At 37.7% G+C, this 14,635-nt stretch overlaps 1 protein-coding gene across 1 annotated transcript; it reads left to right on the top strand.

Moving 5' to 3' along the window:
* The first annotated feature begins 12,021 nt into the window (after window positions 1–12,021).
* On the top strand, window positions 12,022–13,446 carry HRH1 (histamine receptor H1). The gene has a single exon (XM_009869384.1). The coding sequence runs from the start codon at window positions 12,022–12,024 to the stop codon at window positions 13,444–13,446; it is 1,425 nt and encodes a 474-aa protein (XP_009867686.1).
* The last annotated feature ends 1,189 nt before the right edge of the window (window positions 13,447–14,635 follow it).

Raw genomic sequence — 14,635 nt, 5'->3', positions numbered from 1 at the left:
TCCGAGGCAGCAGGAAGGCTGCTGCCACCCCGCAGCCCTCGCTCGTCCCAGCGCTGAGCAGGCCAGGAGGAGAAAACGAGAGTGAACCGATCCACCTAGTAACTCCTCCTAAGCATTAATTAAGAACACTTTGCAGAAGTTGGCTGCTCCTTATCCGACTCATCCCAGCTAACCGCTGGCAGCGTTGTTTTCCCCTCGGTGCAGCCTAGAGCGACAGAGGGGACCGCATCCGAGTCGCAGAGAGTTGATTATTTTTTTTCTCGAGAAAAATTAAAACAATGCAAAGGTGCAGCAATACAATATAACAAGCTCAGCCAGCTTCCGTCCCCAGCCCCCCGCAAAGGCCTTTTGCGCGCTGCGAACCCGCCAGCCCGGGACGGAGAGAGAAGGGGATGTTCTGATCGGGGGGAAGGGAGGGGAAACATGGGTAGAGTCCAAATTCTCCCTTATACTTAATGGTCACACTGATTACTTGGATGAAGAAGGCTAGGGTGAGTTTCCGTCTACCCACAATGTATTCATGCCCTTATTTTCAGCATCTTTCTTTTGACAAATGATAGATATCCATGAAACTGGAGGAGGTTAAGAAAAGTAGGGAGGGAGGGGATGTTTTCTTGTTTTAAGGAAGAAAAGTGACTTGGCTGAAGAAACATTAACCTTTATCCTTTTCTGAAGACAATTGTACTTTTGCAGGTGGGGAAAAATCCTAGATACATTCATTTCCATACACATCTTGTGGCATAAAAGTCCACCACATTCTGAGGGGAGACATTGAGTAGGGACAAAACCTTCTCTAAACATATACCATAGGCAATTCTTAATGTAGCTCCTCAGCCTTGCCTTTACAGACACAGAGAAGGAATGATGGAAAGGAATCAGGTTTCTTGGATAAACTGCTTCTAAACCTTTTCCTTGCAAAGTGCCAGGCTCTCTAGCTGTAAGAGACCTTGTGCACCACCAGTTCATTTTAGCCATCTGTTTAATTAAACAAGCAACATTAAAAATGCCTGGAAAAGGGTAGGAGGTTGCTTTGCACGTTAAGATATAAGTGAGCTGAAATCAAATCTTTCAGTTATGGGTTTTACTTTTAATAACAGTACAAGGAGAGAGCAAGTTCTCATACCCACTAGGATTTCTAAATTTGTGCATTTTTGTGGTGAAGTCTTTTGTACAACCTCAAACCATCAAAAGGTCACTGGTGTTGAAATTCAAGTTCGTTTTGGTACATCCCTGAATAAATTTCCTAGCAATCAACACTTCAGTAGTTTTTGGAGGGTAGGAGGGAAGGAGAGTCACAATATTTATTCACTTTTCTTTGACCCTGGTCAGTTGTGGGGTTTTTTTAGTGTGTTTTTTTTTTAATAGATGCTCATTATTAGGATTAATTATTTACTATTATGAATTGCAGTATTAGTAGGATCATGAACTAGTTTGTGCTTATCCTGACCAGAAACTAACTCGGGGGCAAGAGGAGTTCCAAGATATTTTCCCTTCTTTTGAAGAATAACAACATTGGATACCTGTACTAAGAGGAGAGAAAAGAGTACATTTTGAAGGATATGAATCTGAGCTTAAAAAAATCCATCTTTGTTGAAGCTAAATGACTTGTGTTGTAAAAGAACAAGTTCACTCCACATCTAGGATTTCCTCAGAATTTGGAGAAGTTAATCATAGATGGGTTAGTCAGGCTTCACAAGTTGTTAACTTTATCAGACAACAGAGTTTCCTTTATCCAAACCCAGTTCTTCCTGTTGGAAACCATTAAACTGCATAGCAGATAGAGTGTTGGGGTATGGAACCTCAACACTTAAAGGACTAACAGCTCTTGTTTACATACATTATTTCTGGCTAGTGATTCTCCAGAAGGGACTCGTGAAGTCACTTGGAAAGAAACAGATCTTGATATTTGAATGACTGGTTGAATTATATTTAAAAGAGTTCACTTAAAAGAGTTCACTGCATTTCCGAGGGAGAAAATTTAAAACCAGCTGGTTTTACAGTTCATCAAAGGTTGGAGTAACTAGTAACACTAATGGATTAATGGATTCCAATAACAACAGTTATTTAATAGGTTTAACACCTATAGCAAAAATCTCTTTTTACAGATAGGCAGTGCAGTAGAGAAGACTTTTCCAGCACTGTGCTACTTAAATACTGTTTCGTTAAGAGATCACATTGATAATGAACTAGATGATGCTGAGGATATTTAGTCTAGCAGAGAACACTAGTTACGATGTGGTTTTCCCCCAGTCTCTGAGAAAATATAAGCCATATATGGGAAATACTGCCACGGGAACAAAACTGGTTTTTTGGTCATGGAAAAACGGACATTTTGTACAACAAAGCAGAAAGTTGAGTCACTGGAAGAAGAGTTTAATAGAAGTCTTAGCATACATTTTGAAGGCCAGAACATTCTTTGGAATGTGTCCATCTTCTGTTAGCTCTGTTACTGCTCATGAAATTTGGGCCCAGTGTTAGAAAGTTGTTCAGAAATGCCAGCCAGAGGGGAAAAAAAGGTATATCTATGTCCTCATAATTTCAGGTTAAGACACAGGCTTAAAGATAATACGTTTCTTCAGGAAAAGAAAAAGTAAATACATTTCATAGTACAATAGTAGTTGATTATACTGGTGAACATATCTATATATGAACAACAACTTAAACTTGAGAAGGTTCAGTATTAGTATATAAAAATGTCAATCATCAGGAGACTGCAGCATTATACAGCTGGGGGTGGGGCAGAACAGGACACCAGAATACAACTGAAACACCCTGGCAGGCATCCAGCAGGTTACCAATTCTCACTTTATCCATCCAACACTTGAAAGACACTGAAGCTACACTTTCAGAATATCCTGGTTTAGGTGACACTACTGGAAATTAAAACATAGTATTTGAGATCTCTGCCTACTTATAATGACTCTACTAAGGACATTGAATATAAAAATACCCTTTGCTCCAGGCCCGTATTCATAGAATCGCTTGGGTTGGAAGGGACCTTAAAGATGTCTCAGCATAGATTAGAGCTGTCAGTACACATTCATTAACACCCATCTTTAAAACAAGTTAAAAAAATAAAACATCAACTTTCAAATGTCTGGGACCATTCAATATTTATAAGGATTCTCCAGATGGGCTTAATTTTAAACTTTAATATATCAAAGAGAAAAAGTTTAGCTGCTTTCTTAGGATGACTAGATTCCAGTAATAATCTAGCTGCATATAGCCACGTATTGACTGCTACCAGATTAGATCAGATTTTTTGGTTGCTTATTGGATATTTGTTCAGGTACTTTATTGACTAAGTTAAAGGACATAGATCAACTATAATCTACTGTGATCTACTGTGATGTATGTACTAGAAGAAATCCAAGTTGATTCTAACATTGAAGTACTTGATCACTTTCATTTTTATATTCTTCTCCTGCAATTTACTATTCAATATGTGGGCTTTCCACTCCCTTCTTTTCAGTTAAGTAGCTACAGTTTCCATTTGTTTGTTTTTCCCTTTCCTAAATTGTTTTCAGAATGTTCCTAAACAGCGCAGAAGCTCTTGCTCTCACCGGTTCTGCTAACAAGTAATGAGTAATGAGCCTGCAACTGTGTTCCTGGAAATTGAGGCTCTCTAGATTATGAGCCACATCCAGACATTCTTTTCTTCTAAAATAATAAGTAGTGTTTCCCTAGCTAAGGTTCTGTGAGTAGCTGAACGACAGGGGTATTTAATAATTTTTCCTGACTCTATTCCTGCAGCTCTCACATTAATCAGGCAGGCCAGCTATTAAGTTCACCTACCCCCAGAAGAACAGGCCAAGGGAAGATCAGGAAAAACCTGGTAAAGCTCGGAGAAGCTGAAAGTGAAGGACTGCAACATGAGAACACTTTGGCATTAAACAGGATATATGAAATGCATGGGAAAATATAATTAACTTATACTCCTCCTTTGCTTTCCATGCTTGCTTTCAACTACTGCTTCATGTCTCCAGGAGTTAGAAAAACACAGTTGAATATGCATCAGTACTGGAACAATGAGAATTCAAAAATAAGCAGAATGTGATTTGGAGTATACAAACTCCAGTGTAGAGATATCAAAGACATAGATGTTCTGTTCTTAATTATGCGTGGAAAAATCATATTTTCAAAAAATCAATTGTCAGTCTAAAAAAATAAGAACACAGAACAATGTCATTAATTAGTAGTGTCTAAGTCCGCAGAACTCTTAGGCTTTCAATACTGTTTGTGAGTTCTAAAGAGCAGAAACAGAAAAGAGGTAGAATCTAGTGAAACTGGTATCGTAAATCTACTAGAGAAACAATTTTGAAGGAACTTGTGCATGAACAGTATGTGAAATCTGAGAATATTGATGACAAACTGTTTATAGATAAGAGCATACCTGGAGTAAGATTGCATGCCACAAATGGTAACTATTCTTTAAAGAAGAAAACCATATTAAAATTATACATTAAAGTTATAACTACTTTTAAATGACCCCCAAGAAATTTGTGAGTGGTAAAATGAGGATGTCTGTTCTCACTGCACAAAAAGCAAACATGAGTTTTCCCTCTCTGCCACCCCCTCCCCGCAAAATCCCAGCAGAAGCACATATGCTTAGTAGTTACCCAAGGACATCGGACTGCAAAGAGAGGAAGATTAAAGATAGGATATAGGACAATATTCTTAATTCAGCGAAGACAACTACAACAGTAAGATGGGGGAAAGGTCAGAACACCAAAGGAGACAGTTATTTCTGATAGTTATGTCTTTACTGAAAGAGTTGTCAGCCATTGGAACAGGCTGCCCAGGGAGGTGGTTGAGTCACCATCCCTGGAAATGTTTAAGAGACGACTAGATGTTGCATTGGGGAACATAGTTTCCTAGGTTGATAGGGCTGGGACAAAGGCCAGACTTGATGACCTTCAAGGCCTCTTCCAGCTGAAACTATTCTATGATTCTGTGAAAGAGACAAGTCTTTTCACAAGCAGACACAGTAGAGCATCTTGATCGAGATTGCAGCTCAAACAGTGCAGTGGTGACTCGGATTCAAGTACTCAATTTCCTCACAAATTACAAAAAGCTTAGGACTCAGGATGCATACAGGCAAATAAGAACAGCATGACTGTATATATGATTTGGGTTATTCATGCTAAAACTTTATTTCAGAAGGATGTAGAGGTCTAAACTTTTTGCTGGCAGACAGCTAAAACTGTAGATAATTTAATTCTACTAAAGCCAGGACCTCCAGCCAATAAAAGCATAAAGATCAGCAGTCAGAAAGATCTGTGTTGACAGCAGCATGTAGCCTGCTAATTTGATTGATGCATGCGGCTGTAGAAGCAACTGCTATGATTTTATATGAACTAAAACCTGAAAATATCAAGTGAATTCAAGTCAAGCAACATCTACAAGGCCCACGCTGAACTTTCACTTATATTTTCAAATCTTTTAACCTGCCTAAACATATTCTTGCCCTTTGAATTATGCTTCACTTAAGGAAACTAGGTGCAGTATTTTCTCAGTTAAATAAAAGCAGAAGTATTCATCTGCAATCCTGACAGTCTGCATCCTAATATCCAGATATAGAAATAAAGAATAGCAATAGCACAGCAGAATCACTAGACTGAAAATGTCCTTACATAAGCGAGTTACAAATTGAGTATATTATACAGTTATAATCATAAATATTTTTGCTCCTTGAAAGCCTTCACAAAGTTACTTTAAAAATTCAAGTTCCCTTCACAATCTGCATTTTGCCTTTTTATTGTGCCTAAGGTCTGCTTGCTATCCTTAGAACACCACCATCCAAGTTGAAGGAGGCAAAAGCGAAGTAATTACAGCATTGCACCATCCCCTCTCTTTGGAAGTGAAAGTGTGGAGAAGGCTTTAGAAACAGCCTGCTCACCTTTACCCTCCCCAAGAACAGTACCTTTGCCGGTACTGAAGGCCTGCACCATTTCCCAGGGCATTCAGCTTCAGAAATCAGTATGCAGATCACTGATCCAACTATTTGGACAGCAATTTTCTCTGTGCAGTCTAGTCTGTAAAGTAGATTTCAGCACATCCGCCTGCTACATTAGTTTTGGCCTTGTTTTTCCCCAAGATAGCATTTACATCAAGAACCAGTGAAAATTCTCTGCCACCAAATGCATGCAATACAAATTTATGCAAAACTAGACAGCCAGATGTCCAAATCTGTTGGTTTTGAGTTTCTTCACACAAAGGAAGAATTGTAATAAAAACAACAAATGAAAGTACTTATAAGTCAGGCTAGGTTGTTTGTTCACTTGGTGAAAGAACCATTTATAACTCTCTCTGTGCTTAAAATAGGTATGTGGAGAGAAGAGTACAATTTAGAAGGAGTGACAAAAATTTGACTAGTCAGAATACTAAAGCTTCAGATTATGTTTCCTTTTCTTTACAGACTACCTAAAAGAGACAATGCAAGCAAAGATAAAATCTAGTTTTTCTTTGATAGTGGTAAACACTTTTCTGGAAAAAACCCAAATCTGGTCTTTCCTAGACTGAGACAGTGAGTCATTTCAATGGGAATAGCAGGCAGTTTATCAAGTTTTTTCATTTACTATTTATCAGAAATATTCTCTGAATATTGGCAGGCATTGACTAGGGGTTATTGTTTTAAAGAGAGATGAATAAGTCTTTGAGAGGAAAATTAATCAAACCTTTAGTGTGTTAATATCTTCAACACTTAAAGAATAATTTTAAAAAATCACTAGAAATAAATGCTTAAATACAACATAGTCAACATGGATCATCTGAAATTGAATCCTACCTTCTGCTATGAACTAGTCTGATGAACAAGAACTTTGTTCTATCCTAGTCTTTTCCCGTTGTAGCTGTAGTTTCTATAAAACCTATCCATAAGAGATATGCCAGCATCTGTTTCTAGAAACTTACTCCCACTTAGGGCTTAATAGGTTGCACCTGCACTGATGAGTCAGTAAGGCATCCACTTAGCATCTCCCAGTAGATTCTTGCTCCTTGGAAGAATTACCACTGTGATACAATAACAAATAAATCATGATTTGTATAAAAAGGTATTTACAGACGGTAAAAATTAAAGAAGGCATTTTATGGCGAGGTCAGGGTTTAGAAATTCCAAGATTCTAGGGTGACTGTCTTCTTTAAAATCTGCTCTGTATTAGCGAGCTTCGGCTTACAGTAATTGGAGTTAAAGTGTCCACAGATTAAAACACATTTATTCAGTATTACTGCAGCTCCTTTTCTGGGAACTGAGTTACAGACAAAGAATTAAATGAGCTGCTCTTGAACAGGGGTACATATGCCAGTCTACAGTCACTACAAAATGGTGCCTCAGTGCAGAGCAAAAAGCTGTTATTGCAAATAGTGTTTTCATGATGACTAACTGCTAATGATATTTGGTACAACATTACTAATGATGGTAGAAAGTTTAAGAAAATAATGTGGTGATTACAGTCTTCCCTAGAGCACAGAAAAGGTGCTCAAGGAATTTCATAATAAGGAGTAAGGCTTATGATTTTCTGGTTATCTGCCATTAGACACAGTTGTGTGGCAAAATGTGCTAATTCTAGCAGAGGGCAGCAATTGTGAAGCAATTCAGTGTAAGCTTAGTGGGCAAGACTGTGATATAAGGGCATAAACTCCAAATATAGAGCAGTGTTAGAGGGCACTGACCCGTAACATTTCTGCAACTAAATCCAACTTCTCCGTAGACTACTTAGTGTGCAGTTACCTTTGCTGCTTAGGTCAACCTTATGTTTTCTCTTGTACTGTTCTGTTGGCCTGTGTAGAAGATGGAGATGTAGGCACTCTGCAACTTACTCCTTATCGAAAAAGCAAGGACACTGCTGAGTGCAAAATGCACAAAGGCTCCAGCGTTGGAAGTCTTCTTCGTGCCCTTAGAACATTCCAGAAAGCTGCCAAATTCTCTTTCCTGTACACATGAGTGTGGGAGTGCCGTATCTCTGATACGCTGCTAAACCCCTATCATAACTTACTGTTCAAGGAGAATTCTGCATGATCTGAAAGTTCTCGGGCAGAAGGAGCAGCAGCACATGGTGTCACGTGCTAGGAAACACAGAGACAGTTGCAAGGACGATCATACAGAGGCAACATTGCATTTTGGCTATATTCTAAGCATTTTGTGGCCACTTCAGTTCCTTGGTACATCTTTTCAATGGATTCAGAGGTATGCTTTGGCTTCAAATAAAACTAGATAGGTAGGAAGTATGGGGTGACTGTACAACTTTCATGATGAAGGTATGGAGATCCCATTCCAGTTACCTTTCAGAGTGACTTCTTTTCTTATCAATACACTCCAAAACATAAATTACCGAGAGCCTTACAATACTGTTTTTGGTGGGAGAATACTTACAAAATCAGGGTTGTAAAAGATCATATGTGAAAAATACAATTTGTTCAATAGAGAAAATGCAATGTTACTGTAAAGCTTCAATACCCTAAGTTAGCCTCAAGATCTACTCACTCTAGAGCAAATGATTCTTGCAAGTCCATTCCAGCAATTAATACTGTAGATGTTAGTTACCAGATATAGTCTCACTCCAGCCATATTAGTCCCTAACATGTAAATGGACTTGTTAAAATGGAAGATGTCAGAGGGTCAAAGCTAGACTAAGTTGCTTGCACTGCACTGAAGTTAAAAATAATTTTAAAAAATATATTTAATTTCTAAATCAACATTGCTTGTCTAGGGTGTCTGAATTAATACAGACCCAATACAGTCTAGACAGAAAAAACCAGTATAGTAGTCAGTACAGTATTTGAAGAGCCTTTGCTGAATTTAGATGTAATGTTACTGTATTATGTGTAGCAGATCGCTTTGACCTGCTCCTCAAATTCACTTTAGAATTTTATAGTACATGGCCAGCTCTCTATAAAGCAGAGAAGATAAACTATAAACTGCTCAAATGACACTGTGATGAAAATTACATTATAAGACAGAATTATTGTAAATATGGAGTACCTGTTAGCGTGGGTATTTTTAAAAGATCAAATGCATTACCCTGAATTTTTCCTGCTCTTAACTGCTCTCAAATGATTTGCATATTACAACACTCTTGGATTTTTATAGCCTGCGTGAGCTCTTCCAAAACAGAAAAATAATCAAGCTTTGTCACGTAAGTAAAGACATTTTAATAAAAGTGGGGCATGAGTTGAAAAACTAGACTTTGTGCCTTCTTTGGAGTCGAAGTACTCCTTATCAAGTTCTACAGACTGCTTCCTAAATCCTACCCTATCTCACCACAGCAGTGCTAAAGAGAAAGTTTGGGAAACAGTGAACATCATTTACTGTATCCTGCTCTATGTTTTATTCCCTGTGCAGTTCCTAAATAACTGAGGAGAGCTGTCTAATCAGATAACCAGTGTTGCTGTTATTCTTTCTGTTGAAGACTCAAAGTTGCCTTCTTTGCCTTCATTTTGCCATAAATTTTAACAGAAGTATATAGGGGTGAAGATCACTCAATTCTTTACGAGGTCTCTGAAACAATTAACATCAACTTCTTGACTTGACCATGCTCCACAGATACTTAACCTCGGCAGAGAAATTACAGTGTGCAGCTGTGGAAAGACAATGATAGATTGGGATATAACTGTTTTCTGTCACCAGAGATGTTGGTTTAAGATCCATGGAGTAATTTCTGTTCTTATTGTCAAACAGGAGATGCTTGAGGCCTCTCTGATCTTCTGACATCTGTGACTAGCTGTCACTGAAGAACTACACGATAGAGCTTGAAGGCTGTACAAAATACAGAACTACAGAACAAGGCTCTTGAGCGCATAGCCCACAGTGTACGTATTTCCTCTGCCTATGAATGCTACTGCTACCAAGCCCACATCTTTCATAATACCAGGGACCTGTAAGTGAAGCTTGACTTCTTGTAAGAAAGCACACAAACATTTTATCTTCAGCGCTGATTACTGGAATAGGAAAGAGATAAATTTAGCATGAAATATTGAATTATTGAATTTTGATATGAAATATGGAATATTGACTAATCTGTTGCATTGACCACATTAGGAATAACAGGGATGAGAAATCCCATACCTATCTCTCAGTGTTAGTTGTGTAAATATTTTGAGCTAGTATGTCTACAATCTCAGTTTCCTTCCTCATTGCTTTAAGGGATTTATCAGAACATGAAATCAGACAAGCACTGTAAGAGAATGTTGGCAGAAAATACGTAACAATCTCACAGACATTTTTCGTATCTATCTTGGAAATAGAATTTGTCAACTGATCACACGCTCCAAGACTTAAAATATTATTAATAATTTTTTTGACTTTTGATCAATTCATGAAGTTAGCAGCTGGGAAGCAGAAGATACCAAAGGTTTAGAGAATTTCTGGATAACGGAATAGCACATGTACTCAACTTTGAAAAAGTGCTTTTCTTAGCTCTACATTCCCTCCCTTCCTTTCCCCTTTTATTGCCCCTATTTGAGTTACTATGCTTGTGTTAAAAAAATGGAAGAAATTACACATTTTATAATTAAGGCCTATGATCTCGATAAATAATCTCTATGTTCACAAGTGAAGTATGCACCTACACTTGGTTCCTGATGCAGATCAAGTCACCATAAAGCTACACACCACTGTGTCTGTACAAATGAAATCTGCCTCTCTTTGATAATACTTGCAAAACAGTATGTAGAAATGAATGTGACTAGAAAACAAACCTAAGTAGGCAGATGCAGCCCACTGCAAAACAGGTTTTGTGTTAGAAATGGTGAGTCTTTAGTAGGTTGCCTTTTTGTGGTTTTTTTTAATTGCAACGCATGTATTGGAATTCCTAGGCATTCTATTCATGGGAACATAGATTTTAAAGAATTTTTTACATCAAAGTCTCTAGACATGGCTGATGCCAAATTTCTAAGCAAATAAAGACAGCCTATTTATCAAAGATTAATTATTTAAAATTTTCTTAGGCATAAAGGAAAGGTTTGCTATGTGTTCAGTCTCAAGTCCTCTTATTTCCAATTTACTTTCCAGCAAACTGCAATGGCAGACATGCAGGAATGATGCAGCTTCTCCAAATTACTGGAGAAAAGTTCTTGCATCTGTTTCTCAGGCACCTGAACAACTAGTAAACTTCAGTGTAAAACGCTATATTTATATACATTTGAGAGGTTGCAAGACACTTATTAATCCTGAAAAATCCTATTATTTTCCCTGAACTTTTATTAGTTTCTATTTGAAATAAAATAGGTCTGACATCTTTAAGTGTTTGAAATCTCTGTAATCCTACATTTTGTAGGAAAAGTTACTCATAATTTGAGCAACTGCCTCCCAGTGAATACGTAGGCACTGACTGCAACCTTAGGAGTTACTTAAGACTCTATATCAGCTAAAGGTGTATACTGGCTGGAATCTTTGTGTTGTTTGGAATACCTTGTTACCTGACATCATATGATACGCTGTTATTGGTGAACAATTAAATCCAACTGCTGTATTCTCAAACTATTAGATGTAGTTTGTAAATAATCACTGGCTTGTTTGAAACTATTTAGCACAAAACACGTTAATTTGTATTAACACACTTCAAATTGGTTTGCCAATATGTAGTTTATGTTATGGTTCTTTATTAGCTATTTAATGAGATATAATAAATTACAACAGTGTGGACTGATAATTCTTCTCCAGTGAAAAGTATATGAAGCCTCATGGAACACCTCTGCAAACCATTTTGGAATGGTTCATAGAGTTTGCTCCAGTACTTTTCTTAGAGCACATCTTAAATGACCCATATGTAAATAATTGGAAAAAATTCATTGTTGAGGAAAGTCCTAAAAGGACAGTGCTAAGCTGAAGCAGAGGTCAGTTTTATTATTTTATTTTGGTATTACAATGACTGAGCATATTTCTTTTTTTTTTTCCCCCCTAGAGTTCTGGAAATAAAAATCACAAAGCCATCCAACACGTTTTCATCCAGGAGTGTAAACCAAGACCTATTTTCCAAAGCTTGGACATCTTCTCTGACTTTTTTCTGTGTTCTTGCAGAAAAGATGACAGAAAACAGAACAGAGTACTCAGTTAACTCTCACTCAGCTCTTCTAGGTCTGTTCCTGGGAAGCATTTCACTGATCACTATTGTCATGAATATATTAGTACTATATGCTGTGAAAACTGAGAAGAAGTTGCAAACAGTTGGCAATTTATACATTGTCAGCCTCTCTGTTGCAGATCTTATAGTTGGTGCAGCTGTTATGCCCCTGAATATTGTTTATCTCCTTAGTCCTGTGTGGCCTCTAGGCTTATCAGCCTGTTTGTTCTGGCTGTCAATGGATTATGTGGCCAGTACTGCATCCATTTTCAATCTCTTCATATTGTGCATTGACCGTTACCGTTCAGTTCAGCAACCACTGAAATATCTCAAGTACAGAACAAAAATGAGAGCATCGCTAATGATTTTGGCAGTTTGGTTGCTCTCTTTCATGTGGGTCATTCCAATCCTAGGATGGCATGTTTTTGCTAATAACGGGGAAAGAGAAGTAAAGGAAAAGTGTGAAACTGAATTCTCTGAAGTCACCTGGTTTAAAGTGTTGACAGCCATTGTCAATTTCTACCTACCCTCTATCATGATGTTGTGGTTCTACTATAAAATATTCAGAGCTGTTCGAAAACACTGTCAACACCGAGAGCTCATCAATGGATCATCTAAGTCTTTCTCAGAAAAAAGCACCTTGCCTCACAGTAAGATGAAGGATGAACAAAATATTTGCCTCCAAAAGCAAATCTTAGATGAGAACACCCCTCCTAAAGACAAGCAAAGTTCACCTCAGGCCAGAAATACAGAGGCAGAGGTACATTTCAGTAATGCTGACAACTCTTCAAATACATTTGTCAGCAAGAGCAATAGGAAAGTTCTTAAATGGAGATGTTTTCCTCTCACCACTGCCCAGTCTGAGCGAGCCCTGAATAAAGCAGGAACAAAGTGTGTGTGTGTAACAAAAGAGAACGAAAATGAAAAGGAGCCTGGCTCACAAGATAGTGACTTAAGTGATGCATCGGACAACCATACTTTCACAGAGGAGGCAACCTCCAGAGGAAACTCCAACCCTAGTCCTGAAAGAGCCTGCAATCCTCAGGAAAAGACTGAGAACAGGGATTTCAGAGGACTGACTTACCTGAGAAAAACATGGCAGAGTCTGCACACCCACTCCAAAAGACACACTCAAGGACTGCATGGGAACAGGGAGAGGAAAGCAGCTAAGCAGTTAGGGGTCATAATGGCAGCCTTTATGCTATGCTGGATTCCCTATTTTGTGTTATTTATGGTAATAGCTTTCCACAGGCATAAACAATTTTCAGATTTACACATGTTCACTATCTGGCTTGGCTACGTGAACTCCACCTTAAATCCATTCCTATATCCTCTCTGTAACCAGAATTTCAAGAAGACATTCAAAAAGATCCTTCACATTCACTGACACTGGTCTGATTTTTTTGAGCTAAAAAGCAGCTCAAGAGTTCAACTGTTCCATTTTCCAAGGCAAACACCATGGGTAAAGCAGAAGACTTTGGAAAACTAATTTATAAACAAGTGTTTATAAACTTTAAACAAGTAGAAGGGCGACATGTGCATTTAACAGCTTTAACGTATTTGAAGAAGAACTAATTCATATCAGGAATCTGAAAAAGTCAGCGGTGATCTCAACTGATCTCACTGTTGTACACATTTTACAATTTGAGATGTCTTTCATCACGTGGAACAAAAATTGGAGATGCAAATAGACATCTGCACTGATTATCTATTATTCAACTACAGAAAAGGAAAAAATAGAGTAATGTTTCTGTGACCAGCGGAATGTATTTCTCTCCTTCAACTTACTCCATTAAACATAGGAACACATTGCTTATGAAGCGAGACCTGCAAGTGAAGGTACTTTGCACAGTGAAAGAAAGAGGCTTCAACTGTTTAAAAAACCCTACCCTATTTATTTATAGCTTCCCCCAAATCAAAGTTTTTTGAACTATCAAGAAATATTGTAATCAACCATGTATCTTTTATATCATGCTTGCTTCATTTATACCTGTACCTGTTAACTTCACTGAAAAAAACATGTATTCTTATGGCCTAGAAATTTTGCTAAGACTTTCCACACTCAACATACTATCTGTTCCAGAAGGGTATGCTCTTGTTTCTAGACTTACAGACTATAGTTGACTATAGACTACACATATTTTCTTCTTCCTACAAGATGGCAAATAACCTAAGTGTGCAGTGGCAATACTAATCCATATATCCTTATCTTGTAGCAGGCAAACTCTTCCTACTATAACGAGGCAAACTCATAAGCAACAACTCAAGCTTGCAAAACAGAAAACAAAATACATTAAGTATTTTACAATTTGACATTTAAGTATGTTTACCCTTTCTATCCTTTATATTTAATTGCAGTTTATAATCATGCTGTAAATGCTGTAAAATACTTTAGGAGAAACTCACAATAAAAAATACTCTAGGTTGGAAGGGATCTTAGGAAGACATCTAAGTAAAACCTACAGCTCAAAGCTGGAAAAGCTTTGACATTGCATCATGTCGCTTAGGACCTCGTCCAAAACTTGAATGACAAGCATCTGTAAAAACAGCTTCATCCAGAAAAGCCTTGACACAGA

This window comes from Apaloderma vittatum, unplaced genomic scaffold, assembly GCF_000703405.1.
Source record: "Apaloderma vittatum isolate BGI_N311 unplaced genomic scaffold, ASM70340v1 scaffold36235, whole genome shotgun sequence".
Lineage (NCBI taxonomy): Eukaryota > Metazoa > Chordata > Aves > Trogoniformes > Trogonidae > Apaloderma > Apaloderma vittatum.
Note: the sequence above shows the minus strand (reverse complement) of the source record. Positions and strands in the feature narration are given on the sequence as shown.